The following is a 22,088-nucleotide window of genomic DNA, read 5'->3' on the forward strand; positions in this document are numbered from 1 at the left end:
TTATAATTCCGTCAAAAAATCCTTATACTCTCCCCTTAGTCCCAACCCATTATAGCCCAGCCACCAAAGGGGTAGGATTCCACATACTGTCCTGAATTTACATACATGCACACACGTGCACACACACACACAGATCTAAGCTGAGCCTTTGGTGCCATTGAAGAGAATTTAAGCATTTTAAGATGAAGAACTAAACTTACGTTATCTGAGGTATGGTAAAAAAAAATAATAAAAATTAAAAAGTGCAATGAATAAGAGAAATGAAAAAAATCCACATGTTACAAATGGGCTATAAACACATTTATATTCATAAACTGCATTCAAATGGTTATGTCATATTAATTAAAATAATAAAAGTAAGAAAATATGCTCAATGCACAGGTACTTTTAAAAAACAAAAAAACAAACAAAAAACAAAAGTTAATAAAATATTTTATCTGCATCAAAATATTCTTTGGAAACCAAAAATAAAAATGTATCATGTATGTTCTTTCAGGTTGAGCTGTAAAAGTCAGAAAAATACATAGTCCGCACTGTTTAACTTTCTGAAAATACCGAGTATGCACTAAGCATAAAGCAAAAGGCTTTCCTCGTCTTCCGGACCTGAAACAGTGTGCCCCCCATACTGGACAAAGAATTCCGATTCGGTTCCTATCAGAAGACATCTTTGTTTCAGTCACACTGAAACCCAGGACCTGACTTCGAGACAGTGTAGTGGAGCTGGAGCTGGATCCAAACATTTTTCTTTTTCAGAGCTGTAAAGACACCCCTGGAAACTCCTGAGGGCAAGGCCTGGTTTCTCACAAGGCCAAGATGAAGATTATCCAAAGCGAAACTTGAGTCTGTATTTCACGGTGTTGGGACTCTTCCGAGGGGCAGACACTGGCACCTTTGGCTTCCCAGGACTGGGTGGCTTTTTCTTCTCAGGAACGGTAACCGTGAAAGAAAGTTCTGGCTGCTCTAGCTGCTTGAATCTTGGCAGAAAGTGGGTGGAGATGTGCTGGGGTTTGACCCGGGGGCTGCAGCCCCGCTTAGCTTTCCCTCTCTTGTTGAGGGCCACATACCACTCCCGGCCCGCTGGCTCAGTTCTGTGTATTGCTGAGGCGTAAGTATTATAGCTGTTTTCCTGAAATCGCTCCCTGAACTTGCAATCATCTGTAAATTTGGCCTGGGGGGAGAAAAGAAGAAGAAACATAAGTGGTAATAATACTTTCAGCATGCAATAAAATGAGGTCTTTGCAATGCTGATTTCGGTTTACTATGTCCTTAGTGAAATAATATCAATGTATATAAAAAGGATAACAAGGAACTCTTAATATATTGAAATTCTGTTGTGGTTTTAAATTTGAGATTGGCAGTGAAAAAAATTAACTTTTAATATTTTAAGATTTTTTTCCCCCTCTTAAGCCATCAAGAAAATAAATGGAACTGAATTACTAAGGAACACTTGCCTGGTAAAACATGAATTCATATTCAGAGAAATGGGGTCATATTATTCCTCTGAAACAAGGATACATTTTTCAATGTTATCAGTGTGATTCATGGTGCTGAGAGAGGGGTAGCATATGGCCCTATTAATATTGCATGTGTTAGAGTTCTTTAGGAAAAAATATATCTTCACACAGAGATACAGGAGAGAATATTCGATGCCAAGAAGAAAAAATTACTTTTGGAGTCACTAGCAATACTTCATCCAGATCTCTCCCTGTCTCTCTCTCCCTCTGTAGACACAGACACACACAGACACACACACACACACACACACACACAACCACACTCAGACACACACAATGTCTGCCCTTGAAATGCTCCCAGAATAGTGGAAAAAGCAGACAAGTAAACACCCATCACGGTGCAGCTGGATACGGGGGCTTATGACAGCGCTATGCAGAGGGTACAACGATAGCATAGAGGAAAGGAATCTAAGAGGATGGGGGTGGCTGGGCAGAGGGCAGGAAGTCTTCCTACAAAAGATGACATTTGAGCTGAGTCTTCAAGATTTTAGTAAGGCAGGTGACACGAGAAAGGGTTCTCAGAGGGGGAACAGTGTGTCCACAGGTCGGCATGACATACTATAGGTAGTAACTTTCCTACAGGGTGTGTGGTGGAAGAAGAGGTAGGGCTGCCAAAGTTGGCCAGGAAGAGCTCTGAAGATGCTTATTTTGCCATGCTTGTGATGCTGATGATTTTCTGTTTACTGTGTCTTAGTGAAATAATATCAATGCATATAAAAATAACAGGAACTCTTAATATACTTAAATTCTGTTACTGGTTTTAAATTACTTTGAAATTTCCAGGTAAACAATTAACTTTTAACAGAAGATTATGTTGAGGAATTGGGGGCACCTGGGTGGCTCAGTCCTTAACCATCTGCCTTCGGCTCGGGTCATGATCCCACCATCCTGGGATTGAGCCCCACATCGGGCTCCCTGCTCAGCGGGAAGCCTGTTTCTCCCTCTCCCTCTGCCCCCTGCTTGTGCTCTCTCTCTCTGACAAATAAACAAATAAAATCTGAAAAAAAAAGAGATTATATTGAGGAATTAAAGGAAAGTGTATGGGGGAAAGCATGAGCATAAAGTCAGACCTGAGATCAAATACCAATCCTGCCAATCGAGGTCTTAGCTTTAGGCTCCTTATCCACAATCATTCATAGGGCTATTGTGAGTACCAAAATATTTTTCTAGGGAAAAGATGGGTAGCTTTCATCAAATGCAAAAGAGGCCAAGGGTCCCAAAGAGTAATAATTCCTGTCCTAGACCAGACCACCACGTTTCATAGTATCAGTGAGCACCATTATCTGGAATTCCTGGGTTTGCGAATACCAGATATGTTGATGTCTATAGAGAAAAACACTACTTATGAGATATCATTTTCATATCAGACCAAGAGGTACTATAATGGAAATAAGAGTTCTTTTTTTTTTCTTGCTTTTTCTAATAGTGCCAAGCTTTTCTCTGCACAACATTGTCATCTGAAAGTCAGAACACCACAAGACAATCTACATAGATCTACTGTTGATGGTCACATGAATTTTTTGACTTGTGCAAAGTACTGACAATATTGGAAGGCAACCAATTTCAGAGCGCTTCCAACAGCACATTGATGTTATGTATGACAGTTTACCCAGGTTATTTACATTCAAGCATAGTTCAATCAATAAGGCTCTTTATTTGAAGGCTAGCAAGTTATATATCTAGAACTTTCACAAGTCTACTGGCGATTCCCCGGATTTGATCTCTAGCACCTGGAAGCGGGTGTTTTAAAGAACCACCACCTATGGCATTCCTCTCATCCTGTCATACCCTACCAGCCTATGTCTAGGCCAAGGGCGCTATGCTGAAGTCACTATAGAAGAGTACATATTTACTGTTCCTATTTTTGTTTTTAAGATTTTATTTATTTATTTGACAGAGAGAGACACAGCGAGAGAGGGAACACAAGCAGGGGGAGTGGGAGAGGGAGAAGCAGGCTTCCCACTGAGCAGGGAGCCCGATGTGGGGCTTGATCCCAGGACTCTGGGATCATGACCTGAGCCGAAGGCAGACACTCAACAACTGAGCCACCCAAGCACCCCCTATTTTCTATTAAAAAGACTTTCTCACAAGTCAAATGTAGATTTTTTATAGTTGCTTAGCTTTTAAAAGGACTTAAATGCTCTCCCATTTCGTTAGATAATCCTAAAGATTTATTTTAAAATAAAAGCTATAGCCATCTGTAATGTTTTCTGCTACATAAAAGGATAAGCAGTTTAGAAAGATATATGGGGTTTCATCAAAGAGAGTAGCAGGTATGTTTACCCTCCCTCATATGTTTTTGTTCAAATGTACTTGAAAAACATTTTTAAAAATATATACATTATCGGGGGGGGGCCTCCCCTCTGGGGGTTGACCCCCTTAACAATCAAAAATATGTCCATTATACCTTGACCTGACTTCTACTCTTGTTTGGCAAAAATCCATTTTCCTGAAAAAGGATAGCAGTGATTGCTTTATTCAATTTTGACAGTTTTTTTAAGTGTACTGTATTATTTAACCTTTTCTTTCCTGACAAGTGTGTGCACACACACACACACACACACACCATGGTGAATTAAACCTATAGCAATTCCATCTTAGAGTCTTCATATGGGTGAAAGCCCACCAACTCTACCTGCTAAAATTATTCCATCTAAAACCTTTCTCTTTTCCTCCTTAAGATTGATGTTCTTAATCTCTTTCTTAAGAGGAAAGAAGGCTCTTTGGGCTCTAGATTTTTCAAGGGTCACTAACTGTCACCTGGGGCAGAGGTGCCCAGAACCTAAGGACCCACACACAACGTGAAGCCCTGTAGCCTTTCCAGCTCCCACATTAGAATAGGAGTAAAGGCAGTCAGACTGTTTTGGCTTTCTTAATTGACTTCTAAATTAATGTTTTGTCTGAAAAATTCTTCCAGCTGCGATGGAACAGAACCATTTGAAACAAACATTTCAATGACTTTTTTCATCAGGAGATCTAGTTTCTTCTTGAGGGACTAACTGCCCCTGTCACTACTCCTGGCCTTGTTCAGATAAGATGGTGACCCTAAGCATGAATTTCTGTCCCTAATATCATGCATGAACCATTTTTATAGCAGAGAGTCAGTAAGCAATATGGGTCTTAGCTACAAGGTATTTAAATATATATACGTTTACCATTACACCATTTCAGATGATAAATTTTCTAGACTTCTTTTAATTTTTTAAATCTCCTTTGAATTATAAGAAGTCCTTTGGCAAAACACATATTTTTAAATAATAGAACTACATTATATTTTCCTAGAAAAAGTGAAGTTGCCAGAAAAACATTTTCTATAGTTAAGGTGTGAAGTAGAGAGGTGAATGAAATTTCCAAATAAGCTACTGAATTCTGGACCCCATCACCGCATCATGCTAGCACCCTCGGCCATTACAAGACCAAACGCAAGAATGTTCCTAAAGAACCCATTTCTTTGTTCCAAATTCATTTTTTACGAGTCTATTCGACAGATGCTTATTGACTATGTATCACATGTCAGGCACTGTGCTAGCTGTCACTTTTCCAATGAGGAACAATACAGACATGTCCTGTCCATGCTCTTTGTTGAGTTAAATGATATGTTTTTCTCCTTAATTTCTCCTTGATCTTGTGTAAAGAGGAGTGTAAAAAAGGAGTGTAAAAACAAGTTACATTCAACACATCATAATTGCAAAACTACAATGAAATGGTCGGCTAATTTTTATGTAATTTAATACAGTCCTAATGTAATTTAATATAGTCTTAATGGACAAAACAAATGAAACTATTTTTTGCTTGAATAGCCTAATTCTTCAGAGGAAGGGAGAGAGCGCAATTAAGGAAAACAAGAAATTTTTGATTAGAAGGACGCTGTGCCTTGATTCTACTCGTCTCTTCCCACAGTGAGAACACACAATGGATGTTTAGGAGAAAGGTCAAATTCAGTTCAAAGAAAGTAAAACTTTGATTAACTGGGATATTTTAGAAAAGACTAATTCTGCTTAATTGAAATCTGAGGGCCAAGTAAGCCAAACAGAAAATTCTTTCTGAAACGTTATTTTTTAAAAGCTTTCTAAAACCTCTTAACATAGTTTTGTTCCTTCGTAAATATCCTGTTGTATCATGATTGAGGATCTTGCGGTGAATGAGCTGAGGCCATGCAAACAGGCACCAATTCTCACTTCGTGCAACGACAGAAGTACATATGCAGTATACGGAAGGTGGATGGAGAAAGGAGTGAACTTGGACCAACACCGGTATACTCTTCGGAGTTTGTGGGGTATTTAATAATTTTAGTTCTTTATTTCACTTTGTTTTCTTTGATTTGCCTCCCTCTTTTGAAAAACTTTGTGAAGAAATAATTAACCAAATACAAATAATTAGAATGTTATTATGGGCTGGAATATTATTAAATAATTAAATTATTATTATAGACTATAATAAAAACAATTATAAACCAAATTGTACTTTAAGCAAAGTTCCCTTGTTGCATGCATCCCTGCTTCTGGTTCCCCTACCTCCTTTTAGTGCTTCTTGGGCTCCATCCCTATTCCCACATATGGGGCTGTCCCTGCCAGGTGCCCTTAGCCTAGGCCGTTTTGTGTGGTTGGGCTGAATGTTCCCTGACCAAAGGCGCCCACCTCTGGTGGTGATTAAAGGCTAAAAGGCAGGCCCTGTTCCAATGCTTCCACGCAGAGTACCCCAGCGCAGGGCAGCACGCACCCAAAGGGCTGCCTTTTACTTTTGACTACAAAGGCTACTTAGAGGTCAGCTGTGGCCATACTGTGCTATCTCCAGGGCATAGCCTACTTCCTGCTTGGCACTGAACATCTGTCCACTCTATATCTCGGTTCTTCATCCTGAGTGACCAAGGGAATATACAAGTTAGATTTAATAATAGACCAACCTGACATAATGTAATGAAGAATACCCACCACAGGACTTCTCCCCCTCCAAACTTTATGAATTGACTTAAAATTACTCCAGGAGCCAGTTCAAAATGCAGACTCCCAAGACCCTATCTCCAGAGGTTGTGTTTTAGTAAATCTAAGGTGAGACCCTGGAATTGCATCATTAACCAGCATCCTGTGTGATTTGAGGCAGGTGAGGTAAGAGTTTTCACTCTGATGCTCTTAATAACTCAAAAAGCTGGGCTATCAAGGGCTCTTATGTGCCAGGGGGCTTTACATCTCTTATTTCACCCTCGCAATAATCCCGTGACGAGCAGAATGCTATTACCTAATTCTCCGGTCAGAGAAGTAAAGAAAACAATTCACTAAAGCCCCATGTTTACCAAGTGCCAGGGTAGGCACCTGTGACTTCAAGCTCCAATCTTCCAACTCCTAGATTCCAGCTCCTTAACACCACACAAACCCAAGGGCATCTCCTAGACTTCCGTCTAGTCCTACCTGTCTTAAAGTTGCTCCATGTTAAAATACTGATGAAAAACAATGCCATTCCCCAAACCATTGCAGAAATAGAACACCATCTCTCACTTTTGGCTGAAATGGATCTCTGAAGCTACAAGTCAATTCATCACACCCAGATTTCCTCAATAAAAGAGGCTCCCTAGCTAGAGTCACATAGTGTGAAATCAAGGGAAAGCTGGCATTTACTGCAAAGGCAGAGCCCTGAGCCCATTTTTGAGCTTGAATTACTGGACATTTGGTTTTACTATGTAAATTGAAAGCCCTTAGAGGGCAAGGGGAATTTCTATTCAAATGCCTTTATAGAGCTCATGGTCTTGACTGGGAGAGTGGAGTGCTTAATAGGTTATCTTTTTTTTTTTTTTTTTTTTTTGATGATGATGCTAACTATTGTCCAAGCCTCCATTTCCCCTTTCAGTAAACATGCCGAGCTCTAGGCCTGCTGACTCCTCCTCACACTGCCCCCAGCGCAGGAAGTCCAGTCCAGACTCCCATCCTGGGCAAGCCAGCTGGCATCCTCCGAAACCAGGAAAGGAAGATGTTCTAGTCCTTGCTTAGGGCTGATCAAGCACACATTCCATGCCTGTTTCGTAAACTCTGCAATTAGCTTTCCTTCCAAACATGATCCCCTAAAGCCCTGAGAAACAAAAATAATTCTACCACATGCTTCTCTCTGGACCTTTAAAACAAGCTAAAATGTTTTTCCCCCAATAGGCAATGCACTATCATGTATACTTTATGAAAAGGCTGAAAAAAACATGATAACCATCTTTTCCAGGATTTCCGTTTTCTTTAGGGAAAAAACAAGATGCAACAGGGCTCTAAAAGAATTATGAGATTATGATCATAAGAAATCCTTGTCTCTTAAGAGCTTGAGCCTGAGAATTTTGCTTTCAAATTAGGTTCTTTGAAAAAAAGCAAAACTCTTGAGATAAGGGGCTACTGTGGACACAAAAAATTTGGACCTACAGAAAAAAAGGTCAATGATAAATAGGATTGGGGGCTGGTCTAAATATCTGAGGGGTCACAGCTGCCTGACCCCCAAAGCAGAAAGTCTTTTTCTGAGAGAGGAGACAGGATCATCATACAGCTGCCTCAGAGCAAATTAAAGAAGATCTTTTTTAAATTAAATGCTGAATACTGGGCGCCTGGGTGGCTCAGTTGGTTAAGCGTCTGCCTTCGGCTCAGGTCATGATCCCAGGGTCCTGGGATCGAGTCCCGCATGGGGCTCCCTGCTCTGCATAGAGTCTGCTTCTCCCTCCTCCCCACTGCTTGTGCACTCATGCTCTCTCTCAAATAAATAAATTTTTAAAAATCTTTAAATGCTGAATACTTTCCAGGCACTATTCTAAGTCTTTTATATGTATTATCTCATTTAAACTGCTCAACTATCACAATAGATTGGTACTTTAGTTTTCCTCCTTTTACAGCTGATAAAACCACGGAGAGAAAGATTAGGTAAAATGACTAGCTTTAATTTAACTAGAATGACACAATCTAACTGTGTTGGTAACCACCACACTCCTACCTCTGGACCCACCTCAGATAAATCTAGAATGGCTCTGTATGGGGATTTCAACAGAGATAATAAACCTGAGGAGAGAGCAAGAACAGAGTGAGGAAGGAACAGGAACAGACAAACAGGCAGAGAGACAAAGACAGAAAAAGAAGCGAGCTCATTTCCACAAGTACCTCAGCCTGGAATGAGTTGAGAAGGAGAGTGGAGGTCACAGCGAAAGCTCTGACTAACCTTCACGGCTCTTGGGGAGGCAGACATCGACTCCAACTCTCAATGATTCTTAGCACATCTTGAGAAGGAGACCAGACACCTTCATCCTTGTAAAGAATGCTGAAAAAACCTGCATGGTAGGAATCTGGCTGCACTGTATATTTGGAGTATACTAGTAAAGATTTTAAGGAGAGCTGCATGTAGGTTGCGACGAGTATGTAGGTTGAATGAGTGCAAGAAGAAGTGCCCACAGAGATGACTGAAGTTCAAACAAAATTTCTCTTACCGAATTAACAAACTTAGCATGAGAAAAACATCAGCACAAATGTTGCCTAAGTGTAACCCATTCTCGGCTCTTTTTTGTCTGCCATCTTTGTGTCTGCTGATAGTGAAGCATTTTCTAAATGAAAAATTTCAGTGAACAAAACAGAGCTCTCTTCTGCTTTGAAAGTTCATCTTGAGAAGCATTCCCTATGCAACACATCATCACATTGAATGACCAACCTGTGTAAAACTCTGTGATAAGCTCTGCGGCGAACACATCCCCTCTGCTTCTCTGGACTTTAAAGTCAAATACTAGAGACACAGAAATAGATGGGGAAAAAAAAGAGTCCAAACAGAGCTTGGGTAAGGGGGTGCACAGCACAAGCAAAATATTGTAAGGATGCACCACAATATTTATTCTTTAACATGTAATATGAAAATACTATTAAACTATGTGATTATTAATTCCTATAAAACAATAGGTGAAAACAATGTAATTGCTTCCAAACAAAACCTAGCATCTTCTTTCAACTAGCTTTTACCTACAAAGCATTATAGCATTTACAGAGAAAGAGAATTTTAAAAGGATGGTTCTGGTTCAATCACTTGTTAACTGTGTTAACCTAGGAAATGATTTAACATTGCTAAGACTCTTTCCTCACCTAATCATGTAATGACATAAAGTGAGTAAAAGAGTTTTTAAAGAACTATGCAAATACATTGTCTGTACCTAGCAACTAATTTTTAATATTCTAATTGTTACTGTAAAAACTAAGTTGAAAATCTACAATTATCCATGAATATTTCTCAATACAGTATGGGCATTACTTTCTCCAGAATTATATGAATGCTATACATTTTTGGTTCATATTTACTCTATAGATAAAATCCTGAAAGTACTCTATTAATTTAAAATTTTTACCAGTTTTGTTGAGGTATAATTGACATATAACATTGTGTAAGTTTAAGATGTACAACATGATTTATACATATACACACATATATATATAGCAAAATGATTATAAAGTACTCTTTAAATGTCTCTGCAGTTATTAATTTAAAGCAGCTCATGAATTACACATTTAATCCTAAAAATATAAAGGTTTTCTCGCCTTTTTAGTGACAAAGCAATTTTGTGAAAATCAAAACTAAAGCAAATAATTATATCTAAAGTTACAAGAACAATTTTCAATGTGTTTAACTAGAAAAAAAACAAGAAAGAAACCATCTGGGCATAAAACTGATAATTGCTAGGATTAATATTATTTCTAAATTCAACTTCCTTAAAAATAAATCACTTTATAATTTAATTAGGTTTCCATCTAGAGAAAAAGTGCTAATAAAAGCTCAGATAAGAGAAAGTGGGCTTGGACAATTGCTTTAAAAAGAATCCACATAATCGCAGGGCTTAATTTTTTATCTACAATTCAGCTCAAAGTCATTAGAATGACTTTTATATCAAAGAGCTTCAGTGAGTGACAAGAGCAAGACTTGCTTTGTACTGTTTAAAAGTCATTATTCCATGAAATAACTTTAGCCTGCCAAGATGAGAAAGAATAACAGATGCTGTTTTTGCATTATCTGCATTATTTCAGCCAGCCATCCTTAGACATTTGGGTCAAATTTCTGGAAATTTGTTACTTGCATTTGACAGGGGAATCATGTATCCTCACCTCTCGGTATGACCTTTCTAATTGGCATCCATTTGCAATAGTTTGAGTTCTGTGGCAATTATCCTTAAGCTGGCCCAAGTTTAGTCTATTTTTTGCATGTACAAGAGCACAAATCAGAACAATTTAGAAGTTAAGGTGCTCACCCAAAACAAACCAATAAGAGAAAGTTTCTTTACATGCACTGCACTTTATTATGATGCTTAGATTCTCAAAGTGTTTCAATTTTTTACAACCTTAAAGTAGACTGGGGAAAAGCTATTGTGTTCAGATGTGTTTGATCATTGTCTTCTATTCTGCATGTGGATTTTTAAAAATCAAATATTATTTTTTTGATTAAATGGCATGTCCATGAGAGACTATGGACTCTGGGAAACAAACTGAGAGTTTCAGACGGGAGGGGGGTGGGAGGAGGGGTTAGCCTGGTGATGGGTATTAAGGAGGGCACGTACTGCATGGAGCACTGGGTGTTATACGCAAACAATGAATTGTGGATCACCACATCAAAAACAAATGATGTATTGTATGGTGACTAACGTAACATAATAAAATAAAATAAAATAAAAATGGCAAGTCCGGGGCGCCTGGGTGGCTCAGATGGTTAAGTGTCTGCCTTCGGCTCAGGTCATGATCCCAGGGTCCTGGGATCGAGTCCCGCATCGGGCTGCCTGCTAGGCGGGGAGCCTGCTTCTCTCCCTCTGCCTCTGCCTCTCTCTCTCTCTCTGACTTTCAAGAATAAATAAATAAATAAAAAATTAAAAAAAAAATGGCACGTCCTACTTGTGCACAGAGATGCAGAACTTTACCCTTTAGAATAAATAATCAAAGAGCAATTACTTTATGAGAACTATATTATAGCTTGCTAGATTACAATAACCACCTCAGAAGATGAAGCAGGTAAATCTTTTCATAATTCTTGCAATCGGTGATTAAAGAGGTTAGCAAAGGTTTTTCATTTATCTTAATCCACTGAGATTTCTATTATATTTAGATTACTGTATAATAATAGATAGTATTTACTGAACACTTACAATGTACCACATACTGTTTTAAAAATTTTAAATGTATTATCTCATTTAATCCTCAAATAACTGTAGAGATAGCTTGAATTCTGCTACCCTCTCCAAGAGGCATTAACAAGTCACTTTTAGAAAAAGGAAAATTAAACGCTAGAAAAAGGAAAATTGAAATTCTTACACATTGAAACAAGTGAAACTCTCAATGAATTTTTTAAAGAACTGTAATTAAAAATCATAAATAGTAAGCTTCAATTGATTACACTCTTAATTAAAATTTCCTATATACTTCAAAAACCAGAAAAGTGGTATTTCTCCAATTTATTTAGTAAAAATTAAAGAGAAAACGAAGTAAAGGACTAACGTTATATAATTGCTTTGTAAAAATGATATAATGTGACAAATCTTAGTACACTACAGAAAAAACATAAATCACTTTTAAGTGCTGTGCATATGTACTAATATAAGTAAATCAAATCTGTGAGTAGAAAAACCAACCTAGACATATTATCTTTAAAATGCTTCCCAAGTAGTGAGCATTTTCAGAAAAAACACAGAAATCTATAATTTGTAAATTGATTATAAAACATATAAGTGGCTTGAAGAAACTTTTGAGTGCAAAATTAGTCTTTGTAATTTTAAGAAGTATTGTTTTTGATGCAACAAAAATACAAAATGAGAGTCCTCAAATGGATAAATTAAATTTCTCTAAGGAAGATCAAAATCTTCTCATTATTGGTTTCTCTCCATACTTATTGATGTGAAAATATGTTATATTACTTAGACCTAATTTTTGACATCATGAATACCTTGTAAAATTGAATAAGAACTTGATCTACTAAATATGCACACACAATCACTATAAATATGGACATTTTAACTGTTATATAATATTATCATTTCCATAATATTTTCCCTCAGTTGAGCCAATTTTAAGAAATAAATAATGGCGATCACTTTGAGAGTGCTATTTTCAAATACATTCATCCTTAAAAATTTTTTGTGGATTCTATATTATCTTTTCAAGTTAATGAAATATAAAAATGATTACTTACAAAGACATCTTGGTTAAAAGTACATATAATTTTAAAAAATTACATCCTTTGAGCAAATTTTTCATCTACCAGTGTGGAAAATCACTTCATTCCATTCTACAAATGTAAAATCTCCATAAGACCTTTAACAAATATAAAGTGGTTCTACTTACACTTGCATGGAGTTTTCCTTTTTTTGACATCGCTAAAAATTTGTTGCTGAAAACTCCTCGTATTCCTACAATCCCCTGAGACACAGCAAATATTTCCAAAATACCTAGGATGACAGAAATCCCAAAATAAAACACAGACTCCTCTACATATCATTGTGAAGAATTAAATTTCTACATAGATTCTTTTCATTCTTTATAGCTGTGATTAAAAAAAAAAAGAACGGTATTTAACATGCTTATTTTTCATGACATTCATTATGTTAAAAAAGAAAAGCTTAGCATGCAAGTGTTCACTTAAAATAACAAATTTTAAGATTCGAAAATTTACTTCTGGTTCATTTGTAATTCTTTTTTTTCTTACAAATAAGTCACTTTTAGTAAGCAATGTTTAACAATAGAATCTTCTCTAGTTGTAAAGGAATCGAAAAGAATTTCTTTAAATGTTTTTCAAAATAATTCTCATCCATTGTTTTCTATCAGAGATAATACACTGCTTTTAATATTAAATCTCATAAAGTCTGGCCCAAGACTAGTATAACCCATGGAAAGCCAGAGATAAATTCTACTTATTTACATGAAATAAATCCCTCTTCTCAAATTATGATAACTATACAAGGACAAATCAATATATACCATATTCAATCATTCAGTGAGTAGTTCATTTAAAGACTACACATAAAAAGATGTTGAAAGCATTATAAATAATTTGGGATTATTGGCTCAATGAGTGTTTAATGCATTACGGTTTGAGACATCTTGCATTTTAAATGGCTTTTCTGGCAAAACATTTAATGAGGTATTTTATTACATTACTGTTTATATTTAGTATTTCATAGTTAGCATTATCAAGTCAATGTCTCCTATAATAATTTGAAAGTCCACATCAACTGTGTCAAGAGAATACCACATACCACAGTTCATAAGAGTATTTTAAGAAGACGAAATTCATAGTCTGTATATAATTGGAATTCCTGCCTGTTTATCATAAATTCATATATAATGTTATATGAACATGAGAAAAGCGTAGTGCTTTTTGTTAATTGCCTACATCAAATTGCCAAAAAATAGGTGGGGGAGGACAAAATAATATAGTTAGAACATGATGCAAAGTTACATTTCTATCGCAATTACAGAATGATATTAAAAACAGCATTAATGATTTTAGATATTTGGAAGATGGGGAAGTAATTGTGAATGCTGCGTAAATGCGTTAAAAAATGAGACATAGAAACATGAGAAATTGTCTATGTGTGGAAAGAGAGAAACAAAAGGGACAATATGGACTGGTAGAAAAGGAGAGTTAGTTGTGTTTTCCCCCAATCTACTCATGGTTCTACATGGTTAGTGTTTTTATTCCATTCTTTGGAAGATTACTTGGTTTTGTAAATGCAAACCTGTGTGTTAGTGAAAAAAATACAGGGTAGCCCCGAAAGATAAAATTCTTATTAAATATATCTGTTTACAGGTTAACATTTGAGAGGTCAAAACAAAGTCTCTATAAATATTTGTTTAATGGGAGCACTGCTTTGCCTATGTAAACTATAGCTTCTGACAAGTAACGTATTCTATTTTGAGAAAAACTCATTTTGAGTCACTTGTTTCCTAACACACTGTATGTACATTCTGTGTATATATGCTATGTAAAGTTTGCATCATAACAAATTACATGGGGAAGATGAAATAATATATGTAAAGGGTTATTATTTTATTATATACTGCTTGGTTTCTTTTCTTGCAAGTTCCGATGTAAAAATAGTATACTGCCTGGGAATGAATGGATTTTATAATTTTTAAAAAATTTTATTTAATTGAAAGCTTAAAAATGTATTTTTATTACATATATTATTCTATTTAAAAGTATGAAGAATGCAGGAAAGATAAAGATGAGATCAGATGAAATAATTATTTTTTCACATAGGCAACTTTGGCATGATCTTCTAAATCTTAATGTAATTATGATGTAATATTGAGAACGGTATTAAGATCATAATTTCCAATGTAATTCAACAGTAATTTCACAATGTCTTTTTTACTAGAATGTTGGAGCAGATTCTACAATTCAACTCTCTGACCTCACCTCCAAGAGATCGCACAATTATTGATTTTACTATGCCAAATCTCAGCAACGCACTAAAGAATTCTATATAATATTTTAAACCCACATGCATTAAATCACACATATATAAATCCCAGAAAACATTTCTCTAAAACTAAATTTTTCTCAATTTCAGTTATTTCCTGACTCCTACTAGAGTCAAGAATAATTAATTTTATGGGAATTTACAATTCACATTATGGATGCCAAGATGGTATCCCTAAGCAAAATTGTGGAAGGCCAAGTGTATCTCACAGATCAGATAGTCAGTGAAATGTCTGCTAAACTGGATTGTTTTCTTTGACCTTCTCACTTCCTCTCTTCCCTTTTTCAGGACACCCCATGTGCACACATGTATGGATACACGTTTACTCTCCAGCGATTTTGGACTTCTGCTTGGGGAGTCAGGCAGGGTAATTATTTCCCATTAGAGTGCTGGTGACAATGTGTTATCTTTCCTAGGGTGTTAACATGTAAGAGGATCAAAAGAAAAAAGCAGTGCTTAACAGAAAAAAACCTATTTTCTCTTGGTGGAATTTGGGGGTTGACATCTAGATTGAAGGAGGCAAGAATTTATACACACATTGTTTAATCCACCCACTTACAAGCATAGGCATGCATTACAAAGTAAGTTTATTTCAGTAAGAGAATATATGTCTAGATTTTTTTTACCTTAGTCCTCTCCAGATTTTTTAATACAACAGGACTCTATTAATGATGGTTGATAAAATCATGTAGACTTTTCCCTTTTCTCTTTTCTTAGTGAATGACATAATAGACACAGATATCCCATGTATTCAGAAGCTTTCAACAGCTCATCTGAAAATCCTCGAAGAAAAATAATTTAAAACTAAAGTTTCTCTACTTGCGTTCACACAGCAACAGATATGCCACATCACTATCAAATCTGAGGCTTGAAATACCCAGTTTAGCAGTTTTCAGTGATTAAATTAGTAACAGAAATCTTCCATTTGAGTTTTTCTATTCAGTAGATACAGATTCTGATTTAGCTAGGCTTGGGGGACTATTTAAAAGGTTGACTCTACATGAAACGAAAATTGATAGTGAATTTAGATTTTTAAAAATTAGTAAAATTGAGGGTTCTGTTTAGTCAGAATATATGATTGGAATTTTCATATTTTATGTGAACACTTTGGCTTTGTGCAGCCACATCCTTCAACTTTTGCTCCCTGAATTGATAATTACTTGACTGCCTATTCTTCAATGGTCCGACATAAGTCAACAGAAGCATTGAAGCTAAACTTGAAAGCGTATACATTAAAGCAAAACTTCTTTTTCTATTCAGTAGTTAGATTATATCATCTGGGTTTTCTTGCCCATCTTTCTTCACCCTTTCCTAGTATTTCTTCATAATAAGAGTGTATCTGCAATGAGCTTTTTTTTTTCTGTCTCCAAACTTGGGATATCTACTGTATAAAAGAAGCTAAGAACATATTAAGTGGTATGCTTTAAGTAAATTGTGTTTCAAAAATCTATGGCCAGAGTACACTCCGGATGGTAAAACTAGAAAATATTCAGTTTGCAGAAATGTTAATGTCAAATGATAGTTGTGAGATATATATTTATATATATGCATCTCTTCTGACAAACATTACAGAAAATTACTGAGCTTAAAAGAACCTGCTAGAAGGGAGTTTGATGGCAAAGTTTTGACTCTTTTATGAAGTAGCATGCTGTAACCAAAGAAATGTAAGTTTTTTATCATTGCTAACTTACAGACAGTAAAATGAGATGATGAGGTAAAACTCTGGTGTATCATCTATGGTCCTCTTTGGTCCCAGCTCTCAGTGTCTCTTGTGAGACTTAAACAACAAATGTTTCCTTATGTACTCTAACCAACAGCCCATGACGAACACCTTAGTTTACATACGTGTCAGGAAACCGTCAAGTGCTGCTTTCAAAGAGGTATATGACCACCCAACAATTAGCAGGCTTCTGTTTTTCTTTCACAGCTCTTTAGGGCAGAGGCTTACTTTAAATTTTTAAATTACATGCTTTCCCACTAAACATGACATATTTCATAAATTCTTCATCCAGCAGTGGTGGCAAAATCATAGTTAGTAGTATTGGACACTCCAGACATCACAAAGAAGAACATCACCATGATTTAAGCATTTAAGTTACGGTTTCCTCTGTGAGAAAAATCTATGGAAGGCAAAAACAAACTAAAATTCCCCCAACTCCCAAAAGTAATCAAAATATCAATCTTGATGATGTACGTAGCCTATTATGGGTGCATGAATGAATGAATGAATGAATGAGTGAATGAGTGAATGAAGGCAAGCCATATGAAAGATACAGACTAAACTCTGAAAGGCTATTCTATACTGGAATGAATTGGGAAAAGTGTTAAATCAAGGAAGTTTCATTTAGGCTACTTAGGCGCTGTTTAGTAAACATCCCTGTTCTTTTTTAGGTATCTTTCAAAGTCGATTTTAAAATAAACTGTACCTTGGAAATAGCAGATATTGGTCAATTGGTCAATTGGTGAATGTATTCTTTGTTGATCTGTTCTCATTTTCCTTCCTATATATGCTTTTCTAGAACTTCCCCTCTGGCAAGGCCTAAGCAGCAAAAATCTTTGTCTTTTCCAAGAGAAGAGGGTGGATATATAGGGAATGAGTCTGGTATTTCAGAGATCCCTAGTACACCCAAACCTCCCCCCCTGAGATCCAACCAGCAGCCTGTTGCATGTTAACTTTGGGTCCTCCCTTGGGAACACAGAAGTTATCTGTGTTGGTGCTGATTTCCTGGATAAACTACAAGAACAGAACAGAAAAAGTTTTCCTGTAAAAGAGAGGTGGAAAGATCACTAGAAGTGCGGAATGAGCTCTGTCTGGTATCTGATGGAGTAAAGAATTGGGTGGGGGGAAATGAGAAGGACCAATGGCAATACTGAAGTAAATGTGACTCTCGCTGTCCCTGAAATCTCAGAAAATTCCCCTTCACCCTAACACACCTTGCCCTTTCTCACCAAAGACGGTGAGTTGTTTGATGAGGGCGAAATGAACCTTAAAACCTAGAAACAGGCTCCTGCATGGAGCGCGTGGGAGGCCCCGGGGCTCGCAAGGGCATACTCGAAGAGCCCTCTCTCCGGTTCAGGGCTCCAGACCACCCAAACGCGTGTAACACGGCCAGCCGGAGCGGCACAGGTCGCAAGAGGAGTCTGGGGCACGGGCGGGCATGGACCCGCTCCTCTTCCCGCGCGAACCGCCAGGTCTTCCACAGCCCGCCTCCTGAAACCCCCGGGAGGAGCGTCGCCAGCCGGCCACCCCACCGACATGCGCACCTCCAACCCTGCTTGGGAGGCGGCTGCCAGATTGCCAGCCCCGCTGTGGCGCCCGCGCCCCTCCGGAGCTTGGGTAAGTAAGAAGCTCAGTGGCCCGTGGGGTTGTTGGTTTGAAACGAAGCAAGTTAAGTACACCTGGGAGCTACCAGGCTGACACTCGACAGCCAGGTGACCGTCCGCAGCGCAATCTCCTGGCCACGTTCCCGCTCTTCCTGAATACCTCACAGGCCCGGCTGTGGGTCTGTCTTTTGGATTAACCCCTGCTGGACGAACGATCTGGCCCTACCGAGGAAGAGCCTCAAAGAGATCGCCCCAGTTCCGCACACACCCCCAAATCCTCTCTCCCCTCAGCTACCTAGAGGCAGTGAGAGGAATCAGAAGAGCGCTAGTGATGGTCTGGAAACGCAGATGGGGGTGGAAGGAAAAGAGGCGATGGGAAGAGTGGAAGAAGAGAGAGCTAAAGAGAAAACTCAGAAAGAAAACGTAAAACTTTGCTTTAAAAAAAACTTACACGATGTGCACCTGTAAGGAATTGAACGTCCTTTGGGTTTCTTCCAAAATAAAGAACTTTTCCTTAATTGTCCTTGGGGACCAAAGGCTGGCCACTTCCTAACAAGGTGCTGTCATGGTCTCAACATACTAAACGTTGCAAACCCAACTCTGAAATTAATCAAATGTCCATCACCTATCTTTCTCTAAACGTGTCCAGTTTTCCAGATCACTGTCTTCTTCCAAGGAGGGGATGTCTGGTCTCCCCTAGAATATACGTAGATATTCTAATGCATATAATGTGCAAATATGTATATACAATAGACACAAACACGGATACATAAATGTATAATATATATTACTCTGGGGTTTATGGTGGCAGTTGGAGGGGCGGCATGTGAGATTTGATTCTTCTAAAATAACTGTTCACTTATGGGCAAGGAATAGGGATGCACTTTGATACCTCTTGAAAAAATGCTTGCCTGGTAAACAGAAGCAGGAGGTAAACAGGAACCAAACGAGCAGAAAGAAGATTTTTGTTTTTTCTCCAGGCACAGACTGGAGGCTCCTCTTTGGGACCCCGGCAAACTGGAAACAAGGTCTACCTGTCTTGTGCACCAGCCTCTGGTAGCCTACACCTCAGGAATCGCCATTCCTCATACCCGCGAGAGGGGTGCGCGTGTGCGTGCCATATAGACGCATCTCCACCCAACCCGCCCGGCCGTTTCGAGGGCCAGCTGGGTCCCAGCGGCCAGGGTTCCAGAAGGTGCTCCCGTGGGCCAGGGAATAACCGCTGTCCTTCCCGAATCCCCCACTGCCCGCTTAGGACGCGCTTGGCCAGGAGAGCGAGCAACTTACTTAACATATTGGCTTCATGGGAGCCATTGACTTTGCCATCCGGGTAGATCTGCAGATGGAAACCGATGCCCACTCTGCAGTAGAGGCTGCCGGTCCGGCGCCCCGAGGGGCTCCACTGGAAACTGCTCTGCTCCAAGCCGCTTCCTTGGTTGCCCAGAGAAGCCCCGGGGGAGGAGGAGACGGAGGAAGAAGAGGAAGACGTCGTGCCACTGCTGCTCCGGCTGCTGCTGGCGCCCCCCGGGTTCCGACCGGCGGCAGCGGGTCCGGGTTGCCCTTTGGGGGCTAGGTGCTTCTCCCCTTGAGCCCAGGCGCTGAGGATTAGGTGGCTGAGGAAGAGGAGGAGGAGGAAGGACAAGCTCATTCTTCCAGCCGCGGGGTTTCTAAGTGCATCTTGTAGGGCTGGTTCTGGGCTCCGTAGCCCCCGCGCGGCTGCGTGCCTCTGGCGCTGCCCCCCTCGCCGCACCGGGTGGACATAGCCTCGGGGAAGAGAGGGAGGGAGAGAGAGAGGCCACTCGAACGGATCTCGGCGCGGGTGCTGGGATATTTATAACGCCAGTGATCTCACTGCTTGGTGCACGCCTGCAAAGCTTCCCCTCACCCGCCGCTTTGTGTACTCTCTGGCCGGTGCGGGGAGGGAGCCTCGCGGTCCCGGGGGCGGGGGGTGTGGAGGAGGGAGGAGATGGGAGAGAGTGAGTGGGAGGAGAAGCCGGGAGGAGAGGCGCTGCACCCCGACGCTGGGCACGCGCAGACCAGGGCCACGCACCCCAGCAGTTCTCACGCGCCACACAGCCGGCTACCCTCCCACCAGAGCAAACGCTGCGCGGAATTGAGCTCGGCGCGAGCGTTTGAGTCCTCCAGGGGCAGCAACCGAGATGGGGGGTCTAAACGTGGAAGTGAGTTCGCGTCCTCGCCAACCTCCGCTGCACGCCTGCGTCCCAGCAACGCACTCTTGCCCACCCAGGACCCAATTTCCAGGGTCCCTTCCCCTCGCCCAGCAGACCCCGCAAGCACAACCCCAGCCCCGGGAATCCCTCGGGAACGAAGTCCGGCTGAGAGATTCCCAGCGCTTCAAAGTGCTTGCAGCCGGGAACCAAACCAGGATTCGCAGTCCAACTTGGGAAGCCTTTGGTGTGGCGCGGCAGGAGGAGAAGGCTGTTGTTGTTTGTTGTTGTCTCTGATTTATTAAACAGCTAAGGAGTGGGTTTATTCGGCATTTAGAGAGCCACTTTGAGCCATTAGGCCACGATTCGAGCCACTTTCCTATTGGAAACTCTGGGTTGCGCTAAACATTATGCCGAATTTGTTTTTCCTTACGGGAAGCTTTCGGTCTGTGTCCGGGAGGGTGAGCGCACACGCACACCGCGCTCGGAGCGGGGCATGAGGGGCAAGTCTGGGCACCAGCACATGTGGCTGACTGTCCAGTTGTCCTCTCTCACCCCAGGATCCTCTTGGCAGGAAGGATTAGCTAAGGGCTCGCTTCGGCTTACTCAGAGCTGCAGTTGACTGAAGGACCGACCCCAATGAATGATTAATGATGCGCGCGCTGGGTTTCAGGAAACCTGAGAACCGAGAATTCCCGTGTATGCAATGCTCCTACTGTCATTTATCTGAGAAATATACCTGACTTGCATTCTTGTAATATTTCTGTCTGAAAACATATTTGGAGCTTTAAACTACACTCTGATACATTATTCATTGGTCATTTTAATGAAAAGGCTGTAATTTTGACCAATAAGGTCAATTGACAGAAGCCAAGGTTGATGTTAAGATATAGCTTTATCCATTACTGAATACCCATTTAAGAGTTCCTGTCTCAATAATGAAAAGCTTATAAAATGCATATCGATTTTTCAGGATTGGAAATATTCCATGACTACAATACTTAAGATCAAGGCAGCTATAAAACAGAAAGTCACCTGTACAGTTCAGTGAAGCCACTGTGGGGGAGAGAGGTCATATCACACATGGATGTGCAGAACTTGGACACATGCCCCTGATACACTACGTAAGATGCTATCCTGGACTGAACACCCCTTCTCTTTACACTGTTCTAGCCTCAGGCTCTGTACTTCTGGCTTTAACTAGTGTGGGCAGGCAGACCCTTACAAGGCAATCCTGAAAGTGGACACTGAGAACAGACAGCAGTCCCTCAGAACAGTGTCCCTGACTGAAGTTGTCTCTTTCCTGAGTGAATGATTGTGGGATGCTAACCTAGGCACTGTGCCTTCTGCAGGTGATGCCCTTGGTTCGGTGACAAAGCTGTCAGAGTTAAAGGCCCATAGGTAGGTGCCACTGGATGCCATCAGTAAGTCCCCTTTCGTGTCACACGGTCTATCCCATGCCTCATGGGGCACAGATTTTCCAAACAAATCCAGTTTCTCCTCTTCCTCTTCCCTAGGAGTCTGCTGAAGGGGCAGGAGTGGCTCCTGCCCCAGACTCACTATCAGCCTCTTCCCCAAACTTGGGAAGCCACAGACCACTTGGCTGAGCTTCTGGAGGCTGAGATTTGGCCC

At 39.9% G+C, this 22,088-nt stretch overlaps 1 protein-coding gene across 2 annotated transcripts; it reads right to left on the bottom strand.

Annotated features, from left to right (window-relative positions):
- Window positions 1–560: 560 nt before the first annotated feature.
- On the bottom strand, window positions 561–19,979 carry FGF5 (fibroblast growth factor 5). 2 transcript variants are annotated; one of them, XM_021702408.1, is made up of 3 exons: window positions 19,576–19,979; window positions 12,824–12,927; window positions 561–1,168 (listed from the first exon to the last, which is right to left on the bottom strand). In XM_021702408.1, the coding sequence occupies exons 1-3, from the start codon at window positions 19,934–19,936 to the stop codon at window positions 821–823; spliced, it is 813 nt and encodes a 270-aa protein (XP_021558083.1). In that variant the 5' UTR covers window positions 19,937–19,979; the 3' UTR covers window positions 561–820. The 2 variants fall into 2 exon arrangements, with proteins under 2 accessions (XP_021558083.1, XP_021558084.1); XM_021702409.1 differs by lacking the exon at window positions 12,824–12,927.
- Window positions 19,980–22,088: the final 2,109 nt, after the last annotated feature.

The sequence above is a fragment of the Neomonachus schauinslandi genome, chromosome 2 (assembly GCF_002201575.2).
Source record: "Neomonachus schauinslandi chromosome 2, ASM220157v2, whole genome shotgun sequence".
NCBI classification, from domain to species: Eukaryota; Metazoa; Chordata; class Mammalia; order Carnivora; family Phocidae; genus Neomonachus; species Neomonachus schauinslandi.

Excerpts from the sequence above, each read along its gene's own strand:
- FGF5 (XM_021702408.1), bottom strand. The coding sequence starts at position 19,936 with ATGAGCTTGTCCTTCCTCCTCCTCCTCTTCCTCAGCCACCTAATCCTC. Across the intron at positions 12,928-19,575 it reads CCATGAAGCCAATATGTTAA|GTATTTTGGAAATATTTGCT; the intron begins GTAAGTTGCTCG and ends CTGTCATCCTAG. Across the intron at positions 1,169-12,823 it reads AAGGAAAACTCCATGCAAGT|GCCAAATTTACAGATGATTG; the intron begins GTAAGTAGAACC and ends TTCTCCCCCCAG.